The sequence below is a fragment of the Balaenoptera ricei genome, chromosome 8, assembly GCF_028023285.1.
Source record: "Balaenoptera ricei isolate mBalRic1 chromosome 8, mBalRic1.hap2, whole genome shotgun sequence".
Lineage (NCBI taxonomy): Eukaryota > Metazoa > Chordata > Mammalia > Artiodactyla > Balaenopteridae > Balaenoptera > Balaenoptera ricei.
The window spans coordinates 22,801,270-22,819,547 of record NC_082646.1 but is presented as its reverse complement, the minus strand read 5'-3'; the positions used below and the strand labels follow the sequence as shown (position 1 = coordinate 22,819,547).

General features: G+C 36.6%; 1 protein-coding gene across 9 annotated transcripts in view; it reads left to right on the top strand.

Annotated features, from left to right (window-relative positions):
• The window catches only part of ALG9 (ALG9 alpha-1,2-mannosyltransferase), a 101,014-nt gene that overhangs the window by 6,562 nt on the left and 76,174 nt on the right, over positions 1-18,278 (top strand). For all 9 annotated transcript variants that reach the window (XR_009504568.1, XR_009504567.1, XM_059930425.1 and 6 more), the window contains 5 exons: positions 4,143-4,213; positions 9,503-9,591; positions 11,551-11,686; positions 15,478-15,565; positions 15,749-15,854. Coding sequence is in view for 7 of the 9 variants with exons in the window: in XM_059930425.1 (XP_059786408.1) it covers positions 4,143-4,213; positions 9,503-9,591; positions 11,551-11,686; positions 15,478-15,565; positions 15,749-15,854 (490 nt within the window). In the remaining 2 variants the exon portion in view is untranslated. The remainder of the gene's footprint in view (positions 1-4,142; positions 4,214-9,502; positions 9,592-11,550; positions 11,687-15,477; positions 15,566-15,748; positions 15,855-18,278) is intronic.

The window sequence follows — 18,278 nt, the reverse complement described above, 5'->3', positions numbered from 1 at the left end:
CAGATAATTCTGATATCTCATCTCAGTTTTGGTATCTATTAATTGACTTTTTTCCTTCAGTTTGAGATCTTCCTGGTTGACAAGTAATTTTTAGTTGAAACTTGGACATTTTGGGTATTACAGTATGAGACTCTGGATCTTATTCATGGGCCCAGCCTGCTTCCTCTGCACTATTCTGCTTCTCTTTTAGCTGGCTTCTTTTGATACCACTGCAGCTGGAAAAAGGAGAGGGTTCTCCACCTTGTTACTGCCAATTGGGGCTAGAAGTCCAGGTTCCCAACTAGGCCTCCACTGATACCACCCTAGTGGTCAGGGTAGAGGTACCTCATTACTGCTAGGTTTGGGGGAGGTGGAAGTCCAGGCTCTCCAAGTGGTCTCAGAGGAAAGATATATTGGATGGGGGACTTAGTAGAGAAATAACAATATGCAATGCTTAAGGTTTTCATTTCCATTTGGATATCCACTGTCACTTCAAATTTGGCATATTCAACCCAGAATCCTACCTCTTACATCAGTGATACAAACAGCAAGCAAAACAGGAATGAAGATATCTGTTCTCTTGTTCTTTCTTCCAATTTCCTCCTTTTTAGGTTCTGCCAGTGGGAGCCACAGGGCAAGGGGGGGTTGTAGCTTATAGGGTCCCAGCCCCATCATCATAATTAGAGTAGAAAAGGGTGGATTGTTGCTGAGAGACAATATGGTAATAACTGGCACCCCTAGTGATGGTTACCTTTACAACTTGCTACCCTAAACAAGAACAGTTTTGTTTTGTCTCCCTGTGGATTGAGGTGTGAAATTCTCTGAATTATACACTCAGGAGTGGGATCCTGTACATAGATCCATGGGCTACTTAATTTCATGGAGCACTGCCAGATTGCTCTCGAGAATGGCTATTCAACTTTGTACTCCCTGCAACAATGTTTGGGGTTTCAGCTTCCTAACATCTGAGCACTTGGTATTTCTGACTTTCTAATTTTTGCCCTTCTCATGTATATGAGATGCTTCTCATTTTAATTACGTTTCTCTGACAACTAGTAAGGTGGAGAATTTCTTCATATATTTATTGGTCATTCATATTTCCTTTTCTGTGAATTACCTATTTACATCCTTCGCTTGTTTTTCAGTTGGGTTTTCTGGTTTTCTCTTGTGATTTGTAGAAGTTCTCAATAGTAACCCCTTGTAGGTTTTAGATACTGGAAATCCTTTCTCTTAGGCTGTCACCTGTCTACTAACTTTGTCTGTGGTCCTTTGTTGAACAGAAATCTTTAATTTTGATAGAGTCAAACCAACTAGTTTTTCACTTATGGTTGGTGGGTTTTGGGTCTTTCTAAAAGAAATCCTTCACCACAGGTCACAAAGATATTCTTATGTATTTTTCCCTAGTAACTTTATTATTTTATCTTTCACATACAAGGCTTTAGTCCATTTGAATTTTATTTTTTATAAATTGTGGAAAGATCCAGCTTTATTTTTTCCTATATGGTGAACTGGATTTTCCAGCACCATGTGCTAAATAATTCATCCTTTTCCTTCTGATTTGTAATACCATCTCTATCATACATCTCATTCCCATGTATGTTTCTGGCCTTTTTAATTCTGTATCATTGGTTAGTTTGTCAGAGAGTACCATATTGCTTCTATTATTATGAGTTTGTAGTATGTGTTAATATTTGGCTGATGAATTTCTCACTGTATCCATTTTAAAAATTGTATTTTATTTTTAATCTTTTTTATTTTTAATTTTTTAAATATTTATGTATTTATTTATTTATTTGGCTGCACTGGGTCTTAGTTGCTGCCCGTGGGATCTTTAGTTGCGGCATGCGAACTCTTAGTTGCAGCATGTGGGATCTAGTTCCCTGACCAGGGATTGAACCCAGTCCCCCTGCATTGGGAACGCGGAGTCTTTTAATCGCTGGACTGCCAGGGAAGCCCTTAAAGTTATATTTTAAAAATCATTTTAGGGACTTGCCTAGTAGCGCAGTGGTTAAGAATCCACCTGCCAACACAGGGGACACAGGTTCGAGCCCTGGTGTGGGAAGATCCCACATGCCGCGGAGCAGCTAAGCCTGTGTGACACAATTACTGAGCCTGCGCTCTAGAGCTCGCGAGCCACAACTACTGAGCCCACGTGCCACAACTGCTGAAGCCTGTGCGCCTAGAGCCTGTGCTCCACAACAAGATGAAGCTACTGCAATGAGAAGCCCGTGCACCGCAGCGAAGAGTGGCCTCCACTCGCTGCAACTAGAGAAAGCCTGCGCGCAGCAACGAAGACCCAACGCAGCCAAAATAAATAAATAAATAAAATAAATTAATTAAAAAAAAATCATTTTAGAATCAATTTGCCCCTCTCCCAAATTCTGGTAGGTATTGATTGGAGTTGCATTGAATTTATGTATTAATATGAGAATCAATATTTTTAGAGTGTTGAGTCATTCCATCCCTAAAATGATGTATTTATCCATTTAGTTAGGTTTTCTGTGTCTTTTAATAAAATTTAAACAATGTATCCATTTTAGGCTTATCCATTCTTTGACTAGGATAATGCCTAGATTCTTTATACTTTTTGTTACTGTTATGAACGGTATCTTATTTTCTGTAATTTTTGTAGGAGGTCATTGCAGGTGAGGAACACAATTGTGAGGAACACAGTTGATTTTTTTTTTAAATTCTCCTTAGTTTTTTTTTTTTTTTTCACACACACACACTGTATTTTATTTTTACAAGAGACAAATAGACTGACACCAAGCATTGTACATGGATGACCACAACAAAAGCAACAATGATTGCAATTACCAAACATGAAACACACTCATACTATGTCAACACAGTTGATTTTTGCTTTTTGATCTTGATCGAAATCTCACTGAATTTCCTTAGTAGTGTCAGTGGTTTGTCAGGTGAATCTCTGGATTCTCTTTCATCTGTGCATGTAGAGTTTAGTTTCTTCTATTCCATTCCTTATATCTCATTTCTTTTTTGTGTCTTTTTGCACTAACCCGACATCCAGTTACTATGTTGAATATTAGTTGCTATGGGAGCATCACTGTCCTGTTCCCAAATACAGTTCTTATATTAACTTGTGTTAATTTTTAACTTTCTAAGTGTGTTTTTGTACTCAACCAGATGAAGAGTCCTTAAGTGTGGATACCTTGTACTAAAATTATCTGTATTCCTAGTAGCATCAAGAGAGTGCTCAAAGTATAGTAGGTTTTCAGTATGGTTTTATTGAATTAATGAATGAACTTGGGCATTTGCTGATCACTTGATTGAACATAATGATGAAAACTGAAAGTACTTTTAAGTTATATGCAGTAATATTAATCATAGAATATATTTAAATAGTGCTTATTTTCAGAGGTATTCATTGCTCTTAAACATACCAGTATACTGTAGTATGAAAGCTATTCGGTACAATTCTTATTATTTTGTTATTTTTATTTGTAAAATTCATATCAATTCCTAAAATTAATAAAACCACATTACAGACATTTGAAAAATAGGAGGAAAAATATGTACCTAAGTCTCACTAGCCTGATATAGCCACTTTTACCATTTTATTATATTTCTTTCCAGTTTTTTCATATACAGTACTTCTGATTTCCATAGCTGTAACTCTGATGTATAAATGTTATATCATATATTTGCATTTAGTATTTTGTAATATAATTTTATAATAATTACAATCAATTATTATAATTGTCTAAGAAATGCTTGTTGAATAAATGAGTTTTATATCATAAGAATTTCTCCACTGTCTTTGTAACCGTAAACTTTGATATGTGTATAATAATCCATGAATAGATATAATATAATTTAACCATTTCCCTGTAATTGAACATTTTGTAGTTTATAAAATAGTTTTTACTAAATTAGTAGAGCTGCAATTAGCATTTTTATGAATAGAACTCCTCCCCTCCCATATTTTGGGTTACTTCTGTGGGCCGGAATCAGAGAAGTAGATATACTTCTGTACTTGAATTTAGGGATATGAAAATTTGCATGGTTCTTGATACATATTGCTTTTCAAAAGGATTATACCAATTTATAGTTATTAGTGACAAATGAGAGTGGTTTCATCTTTAAGAGTTTTTCTAACTTGTATCTGTAACTTCTGTTTTCTTGTTCTGGGTTTCTTTCAGATTCTTGTCTTTTACTTTTTACGATGTCTGCTGGCTTTTGTGAGCTGTATATGTGAACTTTACTTTTACAAGTGAGTATAAAAGCTTTGCTTCTAAAAGTGCTATGAGGAAGCCCAATATAGCATAGATTATTACTCTGATAGTAGAAGCAGTGTTTAGAAATAGAAAACATTTTCCTTCTAGCTTCTAATATTATATCTAAAGTGCAATTTCTTGTTTGAAACGAACCATTGGAAGGGAATACTTCTAATTATCACTTTCTTTCCTGAGGTGATAAATGGCATATCTTCATATTATTAACTTTAATTCTGTTAATACATATCTAACTGGTATTTTATTTAGTAGGATTTAGTAGGGCCCTTTTTTTTTTTTCTTTTTTCTTTTTTTTGGTCCTAAGAGATAGAATCATGATTTCTTTCTTCTCCCTTTGAGCTTAGCTGATAGGAAATTATTCCCAGTGTGGGACTCACTGCTCTTATTTGCACCCAGTACATTGTCTTTCACCAAGTACCTACTGGTTGAATGAATATTAGTGAGAGTATTAAGCATTTAAGTGTTCCAGTAATAAAAATAGCTACCTTTTTTTTTTTTTATAATTTTTATTTTAATTTTTATTTATTATTTATGGCTGTGTTGGGTCTTCGTTTCTGTGCGAGGGCTTTTCTCTAATTGTGGCAAGCGGGGGCCACTCTTCATCGCGGCGGCGCGCGGGCCTCTCACTATCGCGGCCTCTCTTGTTGCGGAGCACAGGCTCCAGATGCGCAGGCTCAGTAGTTGTGGCTCACGGGCCCAGCTGCTCTGCGGCATGTGGGATCTTCCCAGACCAGGGCTCGAACCCGTGTCCCCTGCACTGGCAGGCAGACTCTCAACCACTGCGCCACTAGCTACCTTTTTTAACATGAAACCTAACAAACATCTTATTTTAATAATGCTTTAAAAGGTATCTGGGCTTAGTAATCATTATTTAAAGTCTTCCCACTGCAAAACAGCCAAAAATATCAGATAAAAAAGTTCTTTGGCCTTGACTCTGGGTAGAATAGAGGAAAAACAAAGAAATCCAGTGTTGCCTTTGAGGATTGTAATCTTAAATTGGTCTTTATATGAGTTCAGGACTGAATTCAAATCACCCACATAGTCCCCTAAACCCCAAGTTGAGAATTTATTTTAAATTGTTCTGGGTTGTTAGTGTTCCCAGGCATCTTGCAAAAACAAATGTAAAATTTCTCTAGAGAAGTGTATCCTTAATCCAGGTGTCAAAGCATTACCACAGATAAAGTTCTAGTGAACAAAAATTTATAGTAAAAATAAATGACAAAGCACAGAAGGGAACAAAACATTATGAGTGAGAGCCAGCAGAGATAACAAATCAATAGAAAGCTGACCTGCAAAACTTCATTTATTAGGAATTACTAAAATAAGAATATAAAATAATTACATTTAATATTTTTAAAGAAATAAAAGAAGGAATTGAAAACATAAAGAAGAAAGAAGAGACTAAACAATCAATAGAGTGAAAAGGAACTTAAAGAATGGGAGAAAATATTTGCAAACCATATATCTGATAAGAGGTTCATTTCCAAAGTGTATAAGTAACTCCTGTAACCCAATAGTAAAAAACCTAATAATCTGGCCAACATATATGAAAAGATGACAGTATCACTAATCATCAGGGAAATGCAAATCAAAACCACAGTGAGATCACTTCATATTTGTTAGAATGGCTCTTGCCTAAGGAGGCAAGAATATACAATGGAGAAAAGACAGTCTCTTCAGCAAGTGGTGTTGGGAAACCCGGACAGCCACATGTAAATCAATGAATTTAGAACATTCCCTCACACCATACACAAAAATAAACTCAAAATGGCTTAAAGACTTAAATATAAGACATGACACCATAAAACTCCTAGAAGAGAATATAGGCAAAACATTCTCTGACATAAGTGGTACCAATGTTTTCTTAGGTCAGTCTCCCAAGGCAATAGAAATAAAAGCAAAGATAAACAAATAGGACCTAATCAAACTTACAAGCTTTTGCACAGCAGAGGAAACCATAAACAAAACAAAAAGACAACCTACAGACTGGGGGAAAATATTTGCAAATGATGTGACCAGCAAGGGCTTAATTTCCAAAATACACAAACAGCTCCTACAACTCAATAACAAAAAAACAAAGAACCCAATCAAAAAATGGGCAGAAGCACTAAACAGACATTTCTCTAAAGAAGACATACAGATGGCCAATAAGCACATGAAAAGATGCTCAACATTGCTAATTATTAGAGAACTGCAAATCAGAACTACAGTGAGGTATCACCTCTCACTGGTCAAAATGGCTATCATCAAAAAGTCTACAAAAAATAAAGGCTGAGAGGGTGTGGAGAAAAGGAAACCCTCCTACACTGTTGGTAGAAATGTTAATTGCTGCAGCCACTATGGAGAACAGTATGGAGGGTCCTTAAAAAACTAAAAATAGAATTGTCATATGATCAGCAATCCCACTCCTGGGCATATATCCACAGAAAACTGTAATTCGAAAAGATACATGCACCCCAGTGTTCATTGCAGCACTATTTAGAACGGCCGAGACATGGAAGCAACCTAAATGTCCATTGATAGATCAATGGATAAAGAAAATGTGTGTGTGTATGTGTGTGTGTGTATATTTATGTATATGTATATATATATATGCATACACACACACACATACACACACAAAATACAATACTACGCAGCCGTAAAAAAGAATGAAATAATACCATTTGCAACATGGACGGATCTAGAGATTATCATACTAAGTGAGGTAGGTCAGAAAGAGAAAGACAAATACCATATGATATCACTTATATGTGGAATCTAAAATATGATACAAATGAACGTATTTACAAAACAGAAACTCACATAGAAAGCAGACTCACATAGAAAACAGACTTACATAGAAAAGAAAGTTATGGTTACTAAAGTGGAAAGGGGGTGGGGGAGGGATAAATTAGGAGTTTGGGATTAGCAGATACAAACTAATATATATAAAATAAACAAGGTTTTACTGTATAGCACAGGGAACTATATTCAATATCCTGTAATAAACTGTAATAGAAAAGAATATGAAAAAATATATATATATGTATATATACTTTGAATCACTTTGCTGTACGCCAGAAACTAACAGAACATTGTAAATCAACTATACTTCAATTAAAAAAAAGAAAAATGAATGGCTCTTGTCTAAAAACAAAGGCAAGTACTGGTGAGGATGTAGAGAAATTGGAACCCTTGCACACTGTTGGTGGGAATGCAAAATGGTACTGCCACTGTGGAAAACAGTATGAGGTTCCTCAGAAAATTAAAAATAGAGCTACCATATGATCCAGCAAACCCACTTCTGGGAATTTATATAAAAGAATTGAAATCAGGATCTCAAAGCAGTATTTGCACTCCAATATTCGTTGCAGCATTATTCACAATAGCCAAGATTGGAAACAACCTAAATATCCAGTGAGAGGTGAATGGAGTGGGGGACATGGTATACAATGGAGTATTATTCAGTCTTAAAAAAGAAGGAAATTCTGCAAATGTGACGACGTGGATGAACCTTGAGGAAATTGTGCTAAGGGAACTAACTGGTCACAGAAGAGCAAATATTGCATGATTCCACTTTCATGAGTGATCTAAAATAGTTGAACTCATGGAAGCAAGGGATAGAATTGTGGCTGCCCAGTTTGGGGGCAGGTGGAAACGGAAAGTTGCTAATCAATGAGTATAAAGTTTCACTTATGTGATGTGAATTAGCTGTGGAGATCTGCTGTACAACATTATGCCTATAGATAACAATACTGTATTTTACATTTAAAAATCTGTAGAGAAGGTAGATCTTATATTAAGTGTTCTTACCACAATAAAATAAAAAGGATTAAAAAGAAAAAAACAAATGAGACTACAAAAATGACCAGGCAGATTTGGAAAAGAACCAAACAGAACTTCTAGAAATGAAAATATAATAATTGATATTGAAAATTCAGTAGATCAAATAACTGATTAGACACTTCTAATAAGTAAACTAGAAGATTGATCTGAAGAAACTACTAAGAATGTAGTACAGAGTGACAGGAAGGAAATACGAGAGGTTAAGAAATGTGTGTGGTAGAGTTGAAAGATCTGATATATATCTAATCAGATCTAGGAGAGATAGAATAGGGAGAGGCAGGATTCAGGGAAGTAACAGCTAATAAGATTTTTCCAGAATCAGAGGAGAAAATATGCTAATCCACAGATTCAGGAAGCCTAACATCCTGAGCTGGATAAATAAGAAGGAATTGGTAAGACTGTGTAAAACAAAGGACAAGGAAGATCTTACAAGTTGACAGAGGACTAATATAAAACCTACAAAGGAATGTCAGGCAGTTAGACCAACAAAAGCATTCTCGAAAGCCAGAACACAAAAAATATGTTCAAAGTTCTGTGAGAAAATGACTGTCATCCTAAAATTATGTACTCAGCTAAACCACCTTTTAAGACCAAGAGTTAAAGACTTTTCAGACAAAATATAAAGAAAGATCAAACAAAAGCCAGAATTTACCATTAAGAGATCCTCACTAAAGAACCTTCTAAAGGATGTATTTAGGAAGAAACAAAATTATTTCAGAAAGAAGCCCTGAGATGCAATAAGGAACCCGAGCAAGAAAATAGGTAACACATAGTTATGTCTGAACAGATATTGACTAAATGAAGTAATGATCACCTCTAATAATGTTTTATTTATAGGGTTGAAAAGGTCTGTAAGACAGAAGTAAAAGGAGGTATATAATTGCTTTAGAAACACTGACTTAGATAACCATTTATTAAAACTTTGGTGTATCTCCTAGTCTTTTTTTCTGATAACTGCCATCTATTGAGCAACTCTGTGCCTGGCACTCTTCTGCGCACTTTACCATGCATTGCCCTCACAGAAACCTTATGCAGTAAGTATTATCATTATCTTCATTTAACAGATGAGGAATCTGACAGATTATGTAACTAGATGAGGGTACCACTGCTAGTGAGTGGAAGGGCCAGGATTTTAACCTGTGCCCATCTGAGGCCTGCTTATTTTTCCACTATATCAGGCTGTTTTCCTACTGATACTAGACATAATCTAGCACAGAAAGTATACATTTCCTCTTAGGTAGAGAGCTTCTCTCCTGCTTAAGGAATAAGAATGTTTGGGTTTCTTATGCACATGGAATTGCTAACAGACCTGTTGAGACAGTTCTGTATTTGACTTTAGATCTTCAGTGTTCTCTGTGATGCAGACATGTTTTTGTCCTTTAATTTGAAATTTCCATCCCGAAGGTTTGCTATGCTGATAGTCTTTGCCTTTCCTCTAGGGCTGTGTGCAAGAAGTTTGGGCTGCATGTGAGTCGAATGATGCTAGCCTTCTTGGTTCTCAGCACTGGCATGTTTTGCTCATCATCAGGTAAGTAAAAGAGCAGGTGAGGGCATAAAAGGTTCACTGATATTTCACAGTTGCATCAAGCAGAAGAACTTGTCCAGATGTAGGTTATATTTGTATAACATGTCAGTAATTTACAGTCCTATTATCTACATGATCTTTATTGACCTTTACAGCCATCCTGTGGTTGTAAGGTCAGATAAATATTTATAAGTCAGATAAATATTTTCTCATTTTTGCAGGTAGGGACGCTGAAACTTAGAAAGGTGAAGTGACTTACCGAAAGTCAAAGAATTCATAAGTGGTAGAGCTGTTATTTTCATCAGGTTGCTTTCTATTACATTATTATATTTTTTATCACAGCAGGGCTGAGAAACAGAGTCATCCACTGCCTTTCTTTGCTGTTAGGGGAAGGGCAATAATTTTGTTATTTTGCTCAAGGAAGCACTTTATGTCTAAAAACCCTGGTCTTGATGGTTCTATTTTATGCCAATTATTTGCAATGTATTCTATAAAAGTATAAACGTATACTATAAAATACAGTATTCTGTAAAATACTGTATTTTATAGAATAAAGTAGGCTTCTGGAAATTTAGAATAAAATTGTTAATGTAGAGTGGTGGCTTTCAAACTGTGCTGCCATTGAACATTTGTGTTCTATGAGCTGAGCCAAAGTGGCCTGTTGCCAAAAGGTAGCCTGTTTCCAATTTTTCAGAAAAATTAAGTTACTAGATATAATCATCTCAATTTTAATTTTAATTTTTGCTTGTGTGTACCAGAATCTAGTATACACACTAAATATACACAAAAAAATAGTATCTAGCGCAAAAGTATATATTTACTTTTCACTGACTGTGTCAAAATCCATGTTCTGCAGAGATTTCAGGGCCTCACACGTGAATAACTTTGAAAGCCACTGTCCTAAATGAGACTATGCTTTGCCCTCTGAGCTGGCAGAGACCTCAGATTCCTCTGCTCCCCTTGGAGCTAGAATCAACAGCTTTGGATGGCATCAATATTATTTAGCATTTATCTGGGAAGGTTGTCCTTCACATGTTTTTTTAGTTACTTTGCTACTCCTAAAATTGATTCTTATGTGAGGGAGATACCTGAGAGCATTTTTAGTTTTATAATTTCAGCTGAGGATGTTAAGGCACAGATAAGTTAAAGGCATCCTTTGATATGAGCCTCTGAACCCTTTGCTGAGTTTCTCAAATCATACTGCCTGTTCATTGTGGTCCCTGTTGGAGTTGGTATTGATTTTTCTAGTGTTAGGTGAAGCACTTAAACAGCAAGGAGAAGCAGATCTGCATTTTTTGTAGAGTTGTTAGAAACATTTTGCTGAAATGTGACTGTTGCAGAGACCCTGAAGGTGGTCAGTCCTCTGCTGTATGCAACAAGAAAGTTACGCTTGATGGAAATAATTAGGGGGACATCTAAAGGCCAAACTATCTATGTCAGTGGATGAAGGATGCAAAGCAGTGCTGCCATCGAACATATTTGTTCCTTGAGAAGGCTTCTGAGAATTCCTGTGGGGTACAGGTTGCTAATAGGACAGTCTCAGAAGACTATCAGAGGATAAACTTCTTCAGAAACAGATTGTTAGCAATGGCTCTAAATTTCTTGAAGCATACTTCCTGTCTGGAAATATAACCTGGAGGTACTTCTGGGGAACCTGGAATCCTGTAAGTTTTGGACTTGGGGTACAGGCCAGGAGATAAATGACATGGTTGGCATTGTATAATTGGGTGATGTGTTGGTACATAAAAAACAGGAGAGAGAAAATAAGAAAATCATTGAACTTTGGTTTTTTTTTTTTTAATGAGTATCACTTTACTCCTCATTTCTAATATAGCATTGCTCAAAGTATGTTCCTGGTTATTGACATATTGCAATGCAGCTATATTTTTAATAATTGATAACTCATAAATCTCAATCTCTTGTCCCTTTCCCCCTTGTTTTTTCATTTCTTTTGTCTTGCAGCATTCCTTCCTAGCAGCTTCTGTATGTACACTACATTGATAGCCATGACTGGCTGGTATATGGACAAAACTTCCTTTGCTGTGCTTGGAGTAGCAGCTGGGGCTATCTTAGGCTGGCCATTCAGTGCAGCTCTTGGGTAAGAAACTAACATGATTCATCTTCCATGTATCACTGGGTATATAGTCAATCCTAATGTTAGGTTATCTCCATATTCTTTGGGTAGGACCTAAAGTTATAGGAATTAATTATTCAAAGATTCTGGGAGGTGGAAGAATATTTCTCTTAGTACTTATTGTTACGATTAATTCTAATAAGAAAGTGACTGTTAAGCATCTGCTGTATCCTGGACACAGCTAAACCCTTTATGAACTTTATTCCTAAACCTACTCTGCAAGACAAATACAATTATTAGTGCTTTTTTTTTTTTTTGGTGGGTCTTCATTGCTGCATGTGGGCTTTCTGTAGTTGCAGCAAGCGGGGGCTACTCTTTGTTGTGGTGCGCAGGCTTCTCATTGCGGTGGCTTTCTTGTTGCAGAGCATGGGCTCTAGGTGCGTGGGCTGCAGCAGATGTAGCACGCAGGCTCAGTAGTTGCGGTGCATGGGCTCTAGGGCACGCGGGCTTCAGTAGTTGCGGTGCATGGGCTCAGTAGTTGCGGCGTGTGGGCTCTAGGGCACATGGGCTTCAGTAGTTGTGGTGCGTGGGTTCAGTAGTTGTGGCTTGCAGGCTCTAGAGTGCAGGCTCAGTAGTTGTGGCACACAGGCTTAGTTGCTCCGTGGCATATGAGATCTTCCCGGACCAGGGATCGAACCCGTGTCCCCTGCATTGGCAGGCAGATTCTTAACCACTGCGCCACCAGGGAAGTCTCCAATTATTAGTGCTTTATAAATGAGAAAGTGGACTTCGAGAGGTTTTGGGTAATTTGCCTTTAAGGTTATGTTTGCTTTTGGATGCAGGCCTTCTGACTCTTAACAGCTGATGTTTTTTCCACACTCTACCACCCTGTGCTGTGCATTTTCCCAGTCACCCAGGCTTGTTCTCTGAGTTTCCTTTCAGTCCTTCTTCTTTCCTGCCTGCAGCATCCTTTTTTTTTTTTCCAAGTTCCATAGTATCTCTCATTCCTTTTGTACTTTTTGTTTTCACAAGTTCTCTAGTTTGTGCTGCCTTAATTTCTTGCCTGTACCACTAGTTATTTAGAAAAATATGTTAGTTTGTGTTAAGGTTATTATCATAGTAGTATATCTTCATTATTTAAAAAAAGTACCAGATTGTATGAGGTAAAAAGAATTCTTAGTTCTTTTCTCCCCTAACCCAGTCTTCACAGTTAGTCATTGCTGACAGTTTTGTACATATCTTTCCAGAAATTATCCTTACATGAATAAATGCACACATACACATTTATACATACATACTTAAATTCTTAAAACAAACAGAATTATCCTATACATATGTATATCTTCTGTACATAGATTTATATCGTTCTTTGTATCAGTTGCGTAACATTGCATTATTATATGGCTGTCCATAATTTATTTAACCATTGCTTTATTGGTAGGCATTTGGTTTTCAGTTTTTTTGCTGTTATACCCAATGCTTCAGTGAACATTTTTGTACATATGTCTATACACTTGCGGAAATTTATCTATGGGATAGATTTTTAGAAGGGAGTTACTAAATCAGAATAGGCATTTAAAATTTTCTTAAGTGGATTTTAAAGGCTGGTTTCCCCACCTCCAATCTTATCTTCTATTCTATTCTGCATATCATTCTAAAATTATTATATTTGTCAAGATTTTGTGTGAGAGCCTCTTCTCTACTTTCTGCTCTCTCTGTCATCTTGATGAGTCCCATATCTTTATATAGTCCAGTCATCTCTTAAGCTTCACTCATATATACCTAGCTGCCTATTGGATATCTCCATTTATATAGCTAAACATTTACAAAACTGAACTCATTATCTTCCCTCCATATCTGTCCTTTACCTATGTTTCTAGCCCAGTAAATGGTACCACCATCTGTGCTGAGCCAGGACCTGAAAATTATCTGTGACTGTTTTCTCTTTCTCATGTCTTATTAATTGCTTGTACGTCTTGAATATCTTTTGAATCTACTTTTCTTCACCTCTCTCTGTTCTTTTATGTAGGCTCATAAATGATCTTCCCATCTCTAGTCTTGACCCTTATAAATCTGCTCTCCACACTCAAACTAGAGTTATCTTCCTAAAATGCAAATATGATTTTATCACTCTGTTTTGTCTTTGTAATAGCTTCCCCATTGCTTTGTGTCACAGAGGTTGGCATTCTGTAGCCTGTGGGTCACACATCCAGCTGGCCTGTTTTGTACAGCCCAAGAACTAAGAAATTTTTACATTTTTAAAGGGCTGTTAAAAACAACACACACACACACACACACACACATGAATATGCAACAGAGACCATAGGGGGCCTACAAAGCCTAAAATGTTTGCTATTGGATCCTTTAAATAAAAAGTTTGCCAACCTGCCAACCCCTGCTCTATGGGGTCCAAACTTGAATGTGACTCACAAAGCCTTGTTCCTCCCCCCTTTTTACTTCTCCATCCTCCTTTTGTCAGTTTCTCCATTCCTTTTACTCTTTACTGGATTTACATTGAACTTCATGAGTTCCCCAAATACCTCTGAGTTGGCGCATTTTGATTAGTCTGCCTTTAGAGAAATGATTTCAGGATCACAGTTAATCAGTCAGTTAGCAATGTACTATCATTTATTGACTTATCAAAGGAGAAATGCAGGTGCTATGGAAAATGTAACTAGTTGGGGAGAAAAAAATAAAAACACAGAATGTTAATGCAATATTTAGGTAATAGAATGTGGAATTTCAAATCTTAGAAGAGATGTTCACATGAGATGATAGTGCCATATAAACGTAAAGACTTTATGGAGGAGGCAGGAGCAGAGCCTGTAATTGACATTGGGTAGATTCTGTGTAAGTAAATAGATTGGTGTGGGATGGAATTCTTTGTGACCGGAGCACAGGTAAGGGCTCTGACTAGTGTCCTAGATTAGGAAGTCATGGATATGAAGGTGATTGTTCATGCAAGAGGAGTTGAAGCCCTCGAGAAAATGAGTATAGAGAGAGAAAAGTAGAACCTTGCTTTTGGGAACTAGGACCATGGTAGGGCACACGGTGAGGTAGGGAAAAAGAAGCCTAGAAAGGAGCACTAGGGAAGCCCCCAGAAAGGAACATCTGAGCCAGGGAGTCTAAAGAGGAAGGAGCAGATGCTTTGTGTCAAGTGCAACAGAAAGACAAAGGGAGATGAAGCTTGTGGAAAGATACTGGGTTTGGCGGACAGGAGATTCCTGGTACCTTAGATCAGTCTTAATAGCTTGATGTTAGGCCTTAAGGAAGAAATAGTGAAGGCAACACACATATGCTGTTGAGACTTGCTTGAGGAATTTAAGTGAAAGGAAGAAGAACAAATATTACATATTACATTTTGGAGAAATATTACATATTGGAAAGGGATGTATCAGAATTGAAGTGAAAGTTGGTAATATTATTTTATTACTAAAATCTTAATAAATCTTGGAAGGGAGAAATCAGTATTTATTTATTTGGCAGGGTGGGAGTAGGGCAATAGGGTACATTTACTTACAATTAATATATTTTAAACGTCCATTACACATAAATACGTGTAAAATGGAGCTCATTCCGAATACGAATATTTATATTTCTTGTGCATTGTGGGATGCATCTCACTCTGATGAGTCCTGTGAAGAGATCACATTTTTTATTTTTTGAGAAGACATCCTTTCATGTACCAGCTTTCTTCCCTCACTGTAATTGCTAGAGACATTTTATTCTCAGTTCAGCATGAGGTATGTGTAAATCTGACCTGTTTCAGTTTCTGTTCTAAGTATGTAACTCCCCACTTTCTGTTTCTCTGTTAGTTTACCTATTGCCTTTGATTTGCTGGTCATGAAGCACAGATGGAAGAGTTTCTTTCATTGGTCGCTGGTTGCCCTAATGATCTTTCTGGTGAGTTTTCTTTGTATCTTGTTTTGTTCTAAAGTTGTAATGAAAGCAACTTCTGATGTGGACGGAAAAGAGAACATTAGGAATTGATTCTGTTTTTCATTCTGAAGTTTATCCTATTAGCATTGTGAGAATGTTTCCAGAGCAAAACTCTACAATTGCTATATATTTTCTGCTCTATTTTAGGTGCCTGTGGTGGTCATTGACAGCTACTATTATGGGAAGTTGGTGATTGCACCACTCAACATTGTTTTGTATAATGTCTTTACTCCTCATGGACCTGATCTTTATGGTAAGGCCTTATGAAATTAGGGAAGAGTTAGGGGATAGCTTAATTTGCCTCAGCTTTGAAATTTTAATTCAGCTGCCACATTTTATCAAATATAGCCTTTCTTTGCTGGTAATGTTTTCTTATTTAAAAATAAATGACATTTGAACATAGCACAGTGATGATATATAGCCACTAAATATTTTTCCTTGATTAATGTGATGTTCAGATCTGGCTTTCTGTTAGTCCTGCTGCCTCTTATTCTCAGTTTCAGAGTAGTGAGGACTGTTGGGTATGCCTTGGGTTTTGATGCTACTCGTTTAAAATTAAGTTACTTTTTTCTCTTCTCATTAGAAAATCAATATGATAACAAAAATAAGAAAATCATTCATAATCCCATCATCTCCAGATAGCTATTGTTAGCACCTTGGAAAATATTCCTCCAGACATATTCTGTACATTTGGTATAACATTTAGAATTACTTTTCCTTTTTTTAATTTGTTTTACTTTAGTATTATGCATTAGGGGAGAAAGTTTAGAAAATCTGTAGATAAAGTGTAGCAAATGGGAGTGAGGTCAGCATGAGAGGGTGGATAGTTTGGCCAGTTTAGGATTAAGAGGGGAGAAAAGGGAATGCCTTTAGTCTGGGGTTGATTCTCCAATTTCCATCCACCTCCACCCCTTCCCTGATGGTTTTTTTTTTTTCCCAGCCAGCCCTTGAGCCTGTTTTGTTTTTTTTGTTTTTTGTTTTTTTGGGGTTTTTTTGTACCCTGAGGGCATTTGAGTTAGTGACCACTACAGAGGGATAAGCTAGAGATCTTTCTAATCAGATCAGCCAAGTCAGTAAACATTTTACGAGACAGTTTCTCATTAAATAAGTATAGTTTCTTCTGCCTTAATCTTTTGAAGGTCTTAGAGCATTCTGTATATGTGACTGTCTTGGGCTCTGCTATGAAGCAGGTTAAAATTATTTCTGTGTCTCTTATCAATTTAACCCACGCCCATCACTTTTCTGTGCCACTTTGCCAATAGAACCAACAGATTGACTGAGGAGAATTAAAGTAAGCATATGAATGAGATTTAATTGGGCCTCTTGGGATTTGGGGAATGTTGTCATTTTAGATGGTGAGTAATAGGTTAAAAATAAACAGTGTTTTGTTCAGTGAATTGAATCCACAAACTGCATAGTTAGAGAATAATTGCTAAGTGAAGGAATTTTAAAAGGCTCTTTTATGTGGCTCCAAAGATCACTGAGACTATGAGAAAAAGCCCCAATTTTAAGCTTTTGCCTCTAGATGTCTCCCTTTATCTAGGGAGAGTTGCATGTTTTTAATTGCCCATCGTTCTAGTTTACTTGTAAAACTTCAGTTGATTCTACAGGACAATAGAAGGGGGACTGTCCTCCTAGATCCAGATTGCATATTAGAAATTGATTTACGTGGAACCTATTGGAAACATAATATACATTATATATAGGTGAATAAATTGTGTTAATTTGAGTTTAATTTTGAAAAGTTGGCTTCTCCACCTTTTAAATGGGTTATTACATATTGATATTCTGACTGTTTATTTATAAATAAAACTTTGTGTGAGAGTATATGAAAGTTTCATAATTTTTATAGTCCTCTAGATTGATGAGGATTTTACATCTAGAGATAAGCAGGTTGGTAGGGAGAATAGGAAAGAAAGAATAAATTCTGACTTAAGTTTATGTTTCTAGTTTAACAGTGGGTAGGTTTTGGGATCCAGGAGCAGTGGCCAGTCTTTCCCTGGATGTTGGCATCTGCTGTTCATTTCAGCCAGTGTTTTATGGGGAAGAGTCCTTGGGTCTCTGTTCTGCCAGCTTTAGTGAACCTGGGTTAGCTTCAGTTCAGATTTTGCTATTTTGGATGTGCAGGAACTGATCACTTTCCTAGTGATAGAAAAAGCTTTGTTGGGACAGAGGGAATTGTCGTACTGGGTATCAACAGGACTGAGTGCGGGGCTGTAGTCAGCCAGACTTTAGGGGGTTGTTCCTTGATGGTAGAATTTTTGTGCTTTTCCCTCATCTTTGACAAATTTTCAGGGGTGTCTGATTTCCATGTTAACTCCATTTTGCTTTAGCAGACTTACAGAGAATGTTTCTTCCATTTTAGGAGTAGGTAGTCTTTGTGTATTCTAGGTCTTCAATAAAGATTTCTCATGAATGAATGAATGAACAAATTCTGGAGTACCCATCAGATTACATAAATGCCCTGATCACTATTATGTCCTAGAACTATTTTGTCTAGACCTGTTGTGGTGTGCTAGGTTGGGATTATCTTGATACAAATTAAGAATAGAGGTAAAAGTAGTACTTTACCATTGTCAGCTAATTTTATTGTAATTGTTGAGTCCATTCAGTAAATATCAAAGACTTATATGCTGTACAGTTGTCAGACAGCCTGTTTTTTGTCATGGAAACTCTT